At 38.9% G+C, this 13,640-nt stretch overlaps 2 protein-coding genes across 2 annotated transcripts; both read right to left on the reverse strand.

Annotated features, from left to right (window-relative positions):
• Positions 1–2,211: 2,211 nt before the first annotated feature.
• Positions 2,212–5,295, reverse strand: LOC121980382 (receptor-like cytoplasmic kinase 176). The gene is made up of 6 exons (XM_042532394.1): positions 4,888–5,295; positions 4,139–4,455; positions 3,764–3,899; positions 3,502–3,644; positions 3,296–3,419; positions 2,212–2,826 (listed from the first exon to the last, which is right to left on the reverse strand). The coding sequence occupies exons 1-6, from the start codon at positions 4,949–4,951 to the stop codon at positions 2,369–2,371; spliced, it is 1,242 nt and encodes a 413-aa protein (XP_042388328.1). The 5' UTR covers positions 4,952–5,295; the 3' UTR covers positions 2,212–2,368.
• A 2,493-nt stretch (positions 5,296–7,788) lies between these two features.
• Positions 7,789–11,054, reverse strand: LOC121979499. The gene is made up of 4 exons (XM_042531487.1): positions 10,926–11,054; positions 8,597–9,109; positions 8,102–8,191; positions 7,789–7,844 (listed from the first exon to the last, which is right to left on the reverse strand). The coding sequence occupies exons 1-4, from the start codon at positions 11,052–11,054 to the stop codon at positions 7,833–7,835; spliced, it is 744 nt and encodes a 247-aa protein (XP_042387421.1). The 3' UTR covers positions 7,789–7,832.
• Between the last annotated feature and the right edge of the window lie 2,586 nt (positions 11,055–13,640).

Here is a 13,640-nt window from a genome sequence, read left to right on the forward strand (position 1 = left end):
GGTGAGAGTGGCGAAGCACCTACTGCTATTGGTGGCTCAGCATAACGGCCGAGCTGTCAAAGCGCCGGCTCGGGCGCTATCCACACCGATCGCTCAGATAGGTTAACTTTGACTACGACCGTCACAGGGTCGTTGACCATCATCCGGGCGGGCCCCCCTTTCTTACCACCGGAACATAATTTAATTAAGTTTTTAAAATAATTTAAATTAAGTATTTTTTAAAAATAATTTAATTAAGTTTTTAAAATAATTTAAATTAAGTTTTTTTTAAAAAAATAATTTAATTAAGTTTTTAAAATAATTTAATTAAGTTTTTTTAAAATAATTTAATTAAGTTTTTAAAATAATTTAAATTAAGTTTTTTTAAAAAAATAATTTTAAATTAAGTTTTTTTAAAAAATAATTTTAATTAAGTTTTTACAATAATTTAAATTTTGTTTTTTAAAATATTTTTTATAAATAATTAAATTAGGTTTGATGTTAATTAGGTTTGAAGTTAATTTGAATTATTGAAAAAGGTTATTGAACCCATGTGAGATTCAAACTTAGCTTTGGGTTAATCAAGCATGCTTATTAAGGATAAATTTTCAGTTCAGTGACGAGACATATTACCTTCTTGTGTATTAACGGTGGACCACTTGCTGAAGACTTTCCAAATTGTTTCTGTTAAAAAAACTTAATACTAAATTTTGGTATAATTAGCCCATGTTTGACTGGAGTAGCTTCGGTCAGATCCACTAAGTCTAGTGCACCAGGTAGAATACACAAGATTCAACCTAGATATCCCTTTGACAAAGCTTCCTTGACATACTATCATTCCAATCCATTCTGATGCTATGTTGTAGGGTTTGGTAAACATTTTTTATCTAACCAGTCTAAGCAAAAAATAAACTTAATCCTAAGTGTATGGGTTCAGTTAATCATGTTGGTTGAATTGTCTTTCTAATTACTCCCCCTGAGTCATAGCTTAGATAAGGTCTATCTAAGTAATGAATTTGACTTTTAAGGATTAAGTATAGATTTGGTTTAATTGATTTGGTTAAATGTTTTGTTTGGATCCATGCTTGGACTTGACTTCTAACATTTTGACTAATTAATGACAAGTATGATTTGTTTGTTTGTTTAGGATTGTAACCAAGTCCTGATTTGTTGTACACAGCTCGTTGTGATTCAAGTACCATATTTAGACACTTGGATCCCAGTTCGAACTTTTCAAACATTTTCTTGAGTCGCTCGACTTGACCTTTCAAGTCGAAATTTTCTTCCTCAAGTTTTTTAACTTGAGTTGAAGTTTCGATTTAAATTTGATTAGTCGAGTCATTCAAGTTAACTTACTACTTAAGATGATCTATTTCCTTAAGTAACAAGTTATTTTATTTTTTATATTTTGATAATTTTTTAAACAAACATTTAACTACTGTTAGACTTTCACATATTAAGACAGGATCATATGAGAATGTGAAAAATAAAGCACCACGTGGCAGCTCCAAATGTGCCACGTCTCAACATAGACGGATCGCATCCATAGCCCATTACAAGTAAAGCAACTCCTAATCATTAACAATGAAAAAAGCAAAAGTGTAAAAATTAAAAAAGCGCCATTTTTTTTTATTGGAATCTTAAATTCAGAACAATAATAATAACATTATCTTTTAACAATTATAGTACATAACTACTGCACCAGTTAACATTGATCAACATTATAAATCAATCAATATTATATTATAAAAATTACAATCTTATATTTATAATAGTTACAACAACTGTAAAATTGTAATTACTATAATTATATAGTAACTATAAATTTATAACTACTGCAGTAATATAAAAAATAAATTCATAACTACTACAGTCATATAAAAAAGTAAAGACAGTTTTAGAAAATAAAATATATAATAGCTATTTAATAATAAATAAATGTTATTTTGATAAATAAATGAAAGAGGAGCATCCTTGTTGATTTTGCCTTTTTGATTTTTTTTTTATAAAAAAACTAAACTATTTAACCATCGCCCTGCCTATTTTAAGGGGCATGTTTAAATACCTGCCCACAACACTTTACGATAATGACTCAACAACCAACGGATAACATTGATTATAATACTGGAAGTTGATACCAGTGTACCACTAAAAGTACTATAATTTTTAAAGGGTAAAGCATTGTCCCTTTGGGAGATAGATATGCCTTTAGATGAGTAAATGTCCTACGACTCACTGAAAATACAATACTTACCAGGCAAGAGATGATGAAATATGTTTGTAACAGAGTCAACAAGTATGATTAAAAAGAGAAGCTGTACAAAACATAACTAAAAACACATTCTCTTGTTCAATTTGTTTACTTACAGCTTCCCTGGGAGTGTGTATATTACGTATAGAGTGGGGAGGCTGAGGGCCTCGGATAGGTAGCTTTTCTATTACCAGATTCTTCTATACTTGTTGCCCGAGGCCTTCCAGCTTTGTTGTTCATGCTTTGGCTGTGTGACTTATGTTCTGAACTGACGGTTCGGCTGGGATCTTTAATGTTTTGTATCTCCTCTAGTGCAGAAACCACCTGGTCCATGGTTGGCCTGTACTTTGCTTCAGCTGATAGGCACTGGAGTACGAGAAGGGCAGCCTTTTGGGCAGCCAGCTGCGGATACTGTCCCCGCAATCGACTATCCAAGACACGGAAAAATTTCCGCTTGCTTGCTAGTAAAGGCTTCGCCCACTCTACCAGGTGGTGCTGTCCAATAGGACGGTTCCGGTCCAAGGAACGGCATCCAGACAACATTTCCAGTAGGACAACTCCGAAGCTATAGACATCGCTCTTGGGAGTCAAATGACCTAGAAAATCAAATAAAAAACTAGGGTCACTAAAATTGAATTGGAAATGATTAAGGTTAGAAGATGCAGAAATATTAACCTTCTCCAGCCACTACACTCCTCTAGATTTTGCGAAAAGATGACAACACTTTGAAGTGTTAAGCGACGATCCAATTCTCGTTGAATTTGTTTAAGGTAAAACACACTAGCTCATAAATTCTATCATTAGTACTGCGATTAGGTATCAGAATGCTAATGAATTAAAGGATAAGAGATAAGTGCCAGTTCAAATTAGCTACATGCATGGAATGCACTATGAAGTCTTAGCAGAAGATATTTTCTTTTATCAAATTTTGCCACTCGATTTAAATGATTTGACTATAATGCACTGGAAGTGCACTTTACTTATATTTTCAATAATAAAAAACACTTCAATTCAAATTCAAAAAACCATAAACACTTGAGATGGACAGAAACTATATTGATTTACCTGTTGAAAGGTATTCAGGGGCTGCATATCCATGGGTACCCATGACCCTTGTAGAGACATGGGTATCATCGCCGCTTGGACCATCTTTCGCTAATCCAAAGTCTGAAAGTTTTGCATTGTAGTTCTGTGCATATGGTGATATGATTACTGATCAAATAGAATTTTCATCGAATTTCTAGCCTAGAACAAACCATAATCTAACTTACCGAGTCCAGAAGCACATTAGAGGCTTTCAAGTCACGATATATGACTTTTGCTTTCTCACTGTGCAGAAAGGCAAGTCCTTTAGCGGCACCAAGAGCAATCTTCATACGAATGTTCCAAGATAGTGGTTGAATGCTTGAACTCCCTAAGGCAGCATTTCCGTAGACATTTTAATATATACACAGAGAATAATAAATAATCTCATTAACAATCAACAAGAAAAGAAGACAAAGTATGCCAGTCTGACCAAATAAAAGGACATACTTCTAAAAAGATGATTATCCAAGCTGCCGCATTGCATGAATTCATAGACAAGGAGCCGTTGCTCGTCCTCCACGCAATATCCAATTAGCTTTACAAGATTAGGATGAGTTAATTGACCCAAGTAATTAACCTCTGTCTGCAAAACATAAGAACTAGTGATCAAAATTAAAAGTAAAATGGGGAAAAAATCATATCCAAGGAAACAAAAAATGTATGTACATCTCCAAAAACCATGATCAGGTAAAAAAAAGGGTAAGCACATAAGCAAAAACCACATCCGAGTACCATCTTTAATGCATATATATGCTTATATGAACCTTGATTTTATTAAAGTAAAATCAAAGTAATAGAGATTAAGAAGAAACTAATACTAACCAACCATTCCCTGTGACCTTGGTATCCTTCCTGGTTGAGCTTCTTCACTGCAATGACAATACCAGTTCCAGCCTTGGTTGGTGCAAATGTGTGCTCATCTATCCACCCCTTGAAAACTGAGCCAAACCCTCCCTCGCCTAAGACACTGTCTGGCCTGAAGTTTCGGGTGGCGGTTTTCAGCTCATTGAAGGTAAAACTCTTTACATTTGATGATTTCAAAATCTCATCCTCACTCCGAGGGGTTGGAGGCACTGACAATCTGCTGCTAGAACTACTAGACGTGTTGCCCACCCGGCTACCTTGTTTTAAGTTCGCACCTAGAATCCGAGTAAGAGGAATTTTGATCATATTCATTAAAAAAATATCTTCCTTCAAATCTTCCCAAAGCAGAAGCGACCACCAAACAAGTGACAAACAATCAAAACAAACTGCGTCCGGTAATCATATCCGTAAATAAAGTGGAGATTGATTTATTTAAGAGTGTGGTGCAACGATGGATGACTTCCACAGATATGCAAGAAACAGATTTCTGGACACGCAAGTAAGAAAAATGGAGATGTTCTAATTCGATCACGCACAAATCACCTCGATCTAAAAAGCGGTCACTTGTAACTATCAAATTTCATAAGAGGAAACAATTAACTAACAACAATCAAAAAGTGAAACAAAAACTCAAAATTTTCGTTTTTGTGTTAGTTTTTGCGAGCGGGAGAACAATCAAAGACGTTCAAAAGGTTGAGTTTTGGTACCTGAGGTAAAGGCGCTGTGGCAAGGGCTCTCCGCCTTGATCTTGACTCCCCAGCAATTCCCCATCCCAGATCTCCCAGAGCGCAAGGGCAAGAGAGGCGCACCAACCACAAAAACAAGGGTTCAGGATGCCAAAGGGGGCGATGCCAATTCGTCAAAGGAAAAAAAGTACCTCGCTATAAAAAGCGAAACAAATAGAAAGCCCTGCGACCCGAAAAGCTAACGGGAAGAAAAAGAAAGGCAAGGCAGGCGCCGACAAGCGAGGTAGAGGAAGCTCACCAAACGAAAATCTGGCTGCCGAACTCCATGTCTCCAACTTCGGAGCAGATCAAAGAGCCGTGTAGAAAGGAGGAGAGAAGCAGCAGGGTAAGGTAGCAACTTTTTAGAGCTTGACGGCTCGCTTCCCTTTTAGGCCTTGGTGAAGAAGGTTGACCCACATATGAAAGCTCGAGCGGGGCTCATCCATGTCGGGCGGGAGGGGGCGGTCCCCATCTACCTACTCACTCGGAAGCTTCAAGGGCTAGAGTACGTTATTATTATATTCATAATTTAATCCTAATATTTGCTCATTTTTATTCAAATTTGAACTGGTAAATATATAAATAATATATTTGATCCTGTTCGAACACTGAATCAACGGACGCTGAGCATGTGGCACTCTCCGAACTGATGACGTGGATCTTTGGCCGGTTGTAGAGATCTCCGGCGAACCTACAAGGAAGTCGGGCAGGGAAGGGGTTCCCGGCGACGACCCTCCGACGCTCAAGTCAGGCAAGAGGAAATTATGAAGTGACTCCAAAGATGCAAGAATGCGTGATCGCGTCCCTTCATCGAAGTATGAGGGCTCTTATATAGAGCTGTGGGGAGGCTTGTGCACACTTACCGAGGTGTACACGTGTTGTTTCCCATACCGTAGTATGGGCTTGTCAGAGGAACATACCTGACACCATACTGCTACAGTCTGATCACCTCTCCGATGGGACAACAGAACCTTCCGTTGTACGATTCTGCATATGGCCTGGTCGTTGAATATGCCCGCTGTCACTACAAAAAAACAGGGCTTCAGAGACGAAAAAATCAATTTCTGAAAGTCACTTTTCTGTTTCTAAAAAAGGTTTGAGACAGAATATTCCGTATATAAAATCCGTTATTGAAAGCCCCGTTGCTAATTTAAGAGACGGAAATATTTCGTCTCTAATTTAGAAACAGATTAAAAATTTATTTCTAAATCTGTTTTTAAATTAATCAAATAAAATAAATTTCAAATACAAAATCTGTCTCTAAATTTTGTTTTAAATCCATCATTAATCCGTTTTAAATAACATATAAAAATTAATTTTAATTTGTTTATAAATCTGTTTATAATTATATTTATAAATATAAATATAATTTTATTTTTTAATATATTGCTATTTTTTACTTTATTATATTTCTATATTCTTATCTACTACAAGAAACACACACACTCCAAATAAATAATTAAAATAACTAATTTCTAATCCAAAAGTATCATAAAATTAACATTGGGATAAATAAATATTTACATCGTCTAAGCAAATGTATAAATTTTTAAATCTCACCTTAAGTAATCTAATCTTTACATTCTATCAAGACGCTCATGATCACAGGGATCAAATCCTCCTAGATATAAATGATTTGAATATTTCACCTTTTGAATCATTTTACAAACCTTCTCCTTTTCTTTGCTTTGCCTACCTTACTTGATAAACTTTTCTTCCCATTTTTTGTGATAAGAAGTTCAATACTTTGTTACTTTCAATAATGTCTTCATATCCTCTTGCTAGTAGCATGCATGTCTATGATTTCTTCCCTTTGCCCTCCTTTGTCTCGAACTCCATGAGATGAATTACTTCATACGGATTAATGAACCAACCAAGTTTGTTGAAACAATCTAGCAAAATCAAAACATGAAATGAGTAAGTTTAATAAATATAAAAACAAGCATGCAATGAAATAACCTATATATAAAAAAAAGACTACTTACTAACAGTACAAATTTATATTATCTCCATTGAGATTTGGACCACAACCTAGGGGAGAAATGAGATAATCAAACTTAGGACAATTAACATGCAATGACATTATTTGTTTAAAAATCTATACTTGAGTCTGGGTCATAATTCTTATATTATCGCAAATATGTCATCAACAACATTCTAATCAACCGATTATATTTTTAATTGATATCAAGTTCATTATCCTAACTGATTTTCCAAGTCTTGACTTATTTGCCATCCTTGCAATCTTCAAAACCCCTCAACAAAAGGGGAAGCACTTTTCATCCTGAGAGTCTAAAATAACTCATGAACATACATACACTTAATTTTAGTAGAAAGCTACAAATTTTAGAACAGCTAAACCCTGGTTGATTGATGCACAACCAAACTTTCTTCACCATTGTTTTCTGGTCCTCTTGAAATGCTACACTCATACAAATGAGATCATATCAGACTAAATAATAAATTCCTTTTGCAATTATATTTACACTAGAAAAAGAAACTCTTGGAGTTTGAATTTTGAACCAAGCATATATAAATTACTTTGATAGATATTTCACAATAGCAATGAGTCACCAAATTCTTAAAAACCAATTTTAGAAAACTACTATCTTATTCACTAAGATTTTCCAATCAAAACATATGAAATTACATATGGAACACTGACCAAGTCTTCAACCTTGATATTTGATATTATATTCTAATACAATTTACAAAATTTAGAATCATGGATATATTGTATCTCAGTAAAGCAATCTAACAAGTTTAAAATACATCATTTAGTATTTACCTTGCACTGCAGTTGCCTAGCCTTGATAGGAGAGGAACCACTAAACCAATTTAATGATTCAACATGGAATGCCAGCTGCCTTTTATTTAATGAAAAGTAGTTTCTTGATTAAGAAATCACATTGTTATGTACAAATTTTTCAGCAACATACCTGCAATGATTGATTCAAGTAATATGAAACTGAACTAAACATTAGTCATAAGTTACAACTGAATCATGTAATGCAGTGAATATCAGAAAATAAGAGAGAAGCATTTCTATCACCACTATAGTGTTCATGCAACGAAACGAGGCAACAGAGCAAGATATGTGTTGAGGCAATACAACATACTAGGGTACACCAAGAAGCCACATACCTTGTTCTTTATGGAATTTCGATCAAATTTAACTTTGACAAGTAATGCAGACCTTGATATCAGCGTCTGAGGCCTGATAGATCTCTAGAGCCTTAGCTTCGAGTTCAATCTTCCTCTCCTCAAACTCCTTGGTGATCTCCTCCTGCAACATCAAGATAGATTATGTATATAAACAAATTAAAGAAGAAGAAGAATTAAGAAGAAAAAAAATATTGTTGGGAATTAATTATCGACTTGTGATTCCTCAAATGACTTGCAGGTCTCTGTGGAAATTAAGCATTGAATGAAATATAGAGCATTAAAGAAATCTAATCCTAATTGCATCCAAACGAAGAACATAACTTATAGCAATTGAAAGAGACAAGACCAGTAGAAATTAAGTAAAATAAAGTGCACGAATTTAAACCTAACTATTGGAAGAAACATTTTGTCAAACACCTTAAGAGCATGAATCAAAATGACATGGGTACATGCAAACCTAAAACATGGGAGAACATCTTAAGTACAAAAACATCAAACAATCAACCATGCAAATCAACATATCGACCATTGAAGAAGAAGCTTGCTGTTCAGAATCTGATGAAGGCCGGAGATGTCTGTGGGAAGCCAGTGCTAAGCATAAAGTGAAGAGCTCTCCGAAAGAGGACCGCTGCTTGCTTAGGGCGGCCAAATCTTGGAGATGTCGTGGCCGGATGTTGACTATGAAGGCCCCCTTATCTTCTAGCCCGAAGAGAAGAGGGTTGCGGTTTGGATCTGAAGTAGAGAAACTCCGTCGTGGCCTGGATCCTGGTGTCGGCACGTCGGGGCAGACAATCACGAAGAGCCACTGGAGGAAATGATGGCGTTGGCTGGAATCGCGGGTAGAAAATGACGGTGGGAAGATGGAGAGGAGATGGCCGGCCGGCGGCGGTGGAGTGGTGGCGTATCGCCGGCCCCTTTGGTGGAGTGATGGCGAAGGAGGGAGAAGTGGCGTACCGGCCTTCGCAGCGTGAGAAACCGAGCGAAGGAGAAGAAGATGCGTGCTTGTGGATTTTATTTCCCCAGATCTGATCCGACAGTCCTGATCAATCCAGATCTGATGGAGCGGTTGAGATCAAATCTGAGTGAATGGTCGAGATCCACTAGAACCCATTGAATGGTCAGGATGGCTAGATCAAGATGAGCGGCTCAGATCATGCTAGATCTACACAGATTGGCCAGAATCAACCAGATCTTGATGAACGACTAGAATTAATCAGATCTAAATCTTTCATTTAATTTGCTTTAGATATAATCCAATGACTCATATTTCTTCAGATTGGACTTCTCATTAACTCAAGTCTTTATGTTTAATTTGGTTCAACTTGAGCTCAATCCATAAAAAACAAAAGTACACAATTATAAATAGAAATCCATAAAAATAGGAAAAATTATAACAAAACTCATAATATGAATTCAACTCAATAAACATGAGAAGAACCAACAATTAATCATATGAAAGGATTAAAACATGAAAATTAAGGAAAAAAATAATGCATCAAAATGTTAGTTATCAGCAATTGAGCGAGGAAATCCCACGAAATTGCTACAACGAGAGAAAGAAAGGGAAGGGTTGATTTAGGTTACAAAGAGGGCTCAAGCAAAAAAAATATATATTAAGAAAAAAATAATACAGGCTAATAAATTTTAGGGAAAAAATAGTCCATCATATTTGAGAATAATGACATATATTTATAAATCCAAGTTTATTTCATCACAAATTTTATTAATTTAGAAACTAATTTTTTATCTCAATTGTTTATATTTTAAATGATATTTTTAACATTTTTTTAAAAATCTATTTATACTTAATATTTTTTTTAAAAAAAATTATATAAAATTTTATTTCAAATCTATTTCATATTTCATCTCAAATTTCATTTTATACATTATATTTTTAAAAATAAAATAAATTCATCTTCGTTAAATTTTAAATAATTTTAATAGAAATATGGTTTCAAATATTATTTATAATCCATATTTATTTTCCTAATAAAAATTTATATTTTATTTTGTATTCAGTTGGTTTTAAATTCTAGTTTAGTTTTTTATATTATATTTTATTAAAGTAAAACAAATTAGTGATTTAGTAGAAAATCATTCTTTGATTTATAAAAACTTGAAACAGATTTTATTTCTGTTTCAAATATTCATTTATAATCTGTATTTATTTTTGCTTATAAAAATTTATTGACAATTTCATCTCAAATTCATTTTAAATTCTGTTTCAAATTTATTTTTGTATATTTTATTTTATTTAACTAAAACGGATTAGTAATTCTGTAGAAAATCTGTTTCTGATTTACAAAACTTTGAAACGGATTTTAATTCCGTTTTAGAAATCTGTTTCTGAAGCCTTGTTTTCTTGTAGTGTGTCAGAAAAAGATGTTCTCCAATGTTCCCTCTGCCTTTGTCTTCTTTTTCCCCGAGTCGAGTATCCCTCCGCTCGGCAAGCATCGATCCGACCGGACGTAGGTATTGGTCCGACCGGGTGTTTGGCTCAAACTGTTTATTTACCGTATCGATGATTTAGGCCTCGGCCGAGCGGGCTACCCGCTCGGGCAAGCGACTCTGTTCACCGTGAGCGTCGGAGACCCGACTCCCCGTCGGGTTGCCTTTGCTTCCGCTTGGATCCGTTCGGCCGGTCGGTTCCCCTTTTCCGATCGGCCATTTGACCTTTGACCTCCACGTGGCGTTGACTTCCCTCAAAGGGGGTCCCCCGTTCTTACCGTCGGATCACTTGCCTCCCCTTCAAGTCTAGTCGAAGGAGGCGATTAGTCCGACTGACTGGATGCCCGTTGTGCTGAGCGGCGCTTCCAAGAAACCATCATCCGCTCGGATGGTGTGGAGATAAGTACGGCCTCAATCAACGCCACCCTCTCTCGGATCTCCTCGGAATTTGCGCCAATCTCCGTCAATAAGGGCGAGCACGCGCTCTGTGCCTCGATAAGGCGCTTATTAAATGCTCTCCCGTGATGGAATGTCATGTGGCACCCCTGATGTCGTCAGCGTACGGCGGCAGCGTTACCTTCGATGAGACCGCCTTAGTTCGAAATGGACGACGCGATGCATGCTCCGGTTCTCGCGACCTGAATCCGACGGTGGAGGCCGCTCGACCTCAACCCTATAAATCCTTCGCCTTCTCTGCCTTCGCCGCATTTCTGCTCTCGCGTGCCCAAAAGTTTCCTTCGGCATTTCAGCGCTCTGGCAGCTTCGGTTCTCTTTTTCCGGCGATCCCTCGTTCTTCGTCGATCCTCCTTTTTCTCTGTAAGGCTCTTTTCCTGTTCTATCTTTGGTTCTTGTGTTTTCTCTGCCTTTTTTTTCTCAAGTTTTGGTCCTCAGGGCACTATTTCGTTTGCCATCTTCTTTCTTCTATCCTTTGCCTTTCTTCGCCCTTTTTTGGTTTCGTCTGCTCAGACAATGGCTAGTTCCTCTCAGCCTCAAGACCAAACTCTCGGCCCATGATATACCACCATGGAGTCACGCTTCGATCGGCTCGACGTGGATATTTTGATGGATAATTTTGACATCCCATCCGACTTCGAAATTATCTTACCCTCTCCCTCCGCTCGACCACACAAACCACCGCGCGGAGCTTTTTGTGTTTTCCGCGACCAGTTCACAGCTGGTCTATGATTTCCCATTCATCCCTTCATCGTTGAAGTTTGTAACTTTTTCGGCATTCCACTCGGAAGCCTAGTCCCCAACACTTTCCACCTTTTATGCGGCGTTGTCGTCCTGTTTAAAATCCACAATATCCCCCTCCGACCGGAGGTTTTCTACTTTTTTTATTACCCTAAACAGTCCGAGCTGGGCACATATATGTTCCAGGCTCGACCCGGTTTAGTTTTCTTCAATAAGCTACCCTCTTCCAATAAGCATTGGAAAGAATTCTACTTCTACCTTCGGATGCCCGAGCGGGCCTCCTTCCGAACGCAGTGGCAGATCGGACCACCAACCTCCCCTGAACTCAAAAGATTCAAGACCCGACCGGATTATCTTCACGCAGCCAACATGCTGGCCGGTCTGAAGTTTGACATCAATAAGTTCCTGCCTGAAGGGGTGATGTACATATTCGGCCTGAGTCCAATCAGGACCCCCCCTCCCGAGCGGCTTCGGTAAGAATCTTGCTTGTACATTTGCCTTGATTGCTAACTGATTTCCTCCTTTTTCCTTTGCAACGAACATTGTCATGGAGTCGGTGATGGCTGGAATTTTGAAGAGGAAGGCGGCGGCGCTCGAGGCGGCGGCGCTCGAGGCCGCGGTGGCCAAAGAGATAGAGACGCTTGACATTCAGTCGGTCGGCTCTAATGAAGGGGAGAGCGACACGAACGCGGGGGAGTCGGCCGCTCAGGCTTCTCTCCCGGAGCAGGCGGCTGGCGCAACTGCTAGTCGAGAGCCTTCCGTCCGGGAGGAAGGCTCGGCTCAGGAGGAAGAGCACCCTCTTCGACAAAAGAGGCGCCGAGTGGAGACACCCCTTCGATCGGTGACTTCCGCGGTCCATCCTTCCCAGTGGACCACCGCTGATTCCCGCGGCAAAGCCCCGGCGGTGGAGGCCATCTCGTCCGATCGGACTCCGTCACAATTGGACGCGTCCGCGGACCCCCTCGAGGCTGTTCCAGTCGTCCGCTGCCCGCCAAGTTCAACGTTCAGCAATTTTATCCCAGATGTCTGCGCCGGCCTCCGATCCTTCCCCGGCTTCTGCCCAGACGACCCCCGGTCGGCGCCGCACCATCCGGGTCTCTTTGCATCTCCCTACCGAGGAATTAATGCCCGAGGCCAATCGGCCAACCGCGCCCGAGCACATGATCACAATGAAGGGGCCCTTAGGCGAGATGTGGGCCGACGCTCGGGCGCGCGTCGTAATGATTCACCTCGCCAATTTGGCCAACAGCCACATGCAACAGGCCACGGGGGTAAGTTTATTTTTTCAAGTCCTTTACGCATTCTTTCCGATCGGCTATTAACAATCTCTCTTTTGTCAAAGATGGGTGGAGGAGATTGCTGTCTCCAATCGGCTCGCCATGGTGGACGAGGAGCTCAAAAGGCTATGGAGTTCGGGCGGCGCTCCTTCCCAAGGCCCATCATATGACTGTTGGTGCAATATCCCTCAGGTCAAGGTTGACCTGGGTAACCAAGCTGAGTCTTGGTTTGGGTTTAGATGTTTGACAATAAGATATTGATTAAAGAAGAGTCAAGTAGGTCAAGGTTGACTGGATACTTGACTGGGAAGTCCTAACTGGGATGTTAGGCAAAATGAAAGTCCTAGTGAGTGAAGCTAGGCAGATGGAAATCCTGGTGAGTGAAGCCAGGTGAAAGTCCTAGTGAGTGAAGCTAGGCAGATGGAAATCCTGGTGAGTGAAGCCAGGTGAAAGTCCTAGTGAGTGAAGCTAGGCAGATGGAAATCCTGGTGAGTGAAGCCAGGTGAAAGTCCTAGTGAGTGAAGCTAGGCAGATGGAAATCCTGGTGAGTGAAGCCAGGTGAAAGTCCTAGTGAGTGAAGCTAGGCAGATGGAAAACCCTAGTGAGTGAAGCTAGGTGAAAGTCCTGGTGAGTGAAGCCAGGCAAGGGAAA

The sequence above is a fragment of the Zingiber officinale genome, chromosome 5A, assembly GCF_018446385.1.
Source record: "Zingiber officinale cultivar Zhangliang chromosome 5A, Zo_v1.1, whole genome shotgun sequence".
Classification (NCBI taxonomy): Eukaryota; Viridiplantae; Streptophyta; class Magnoliopsida; order Zingiberales; family Zingiberaceae; genus Zingiber; species Zingiber officinale.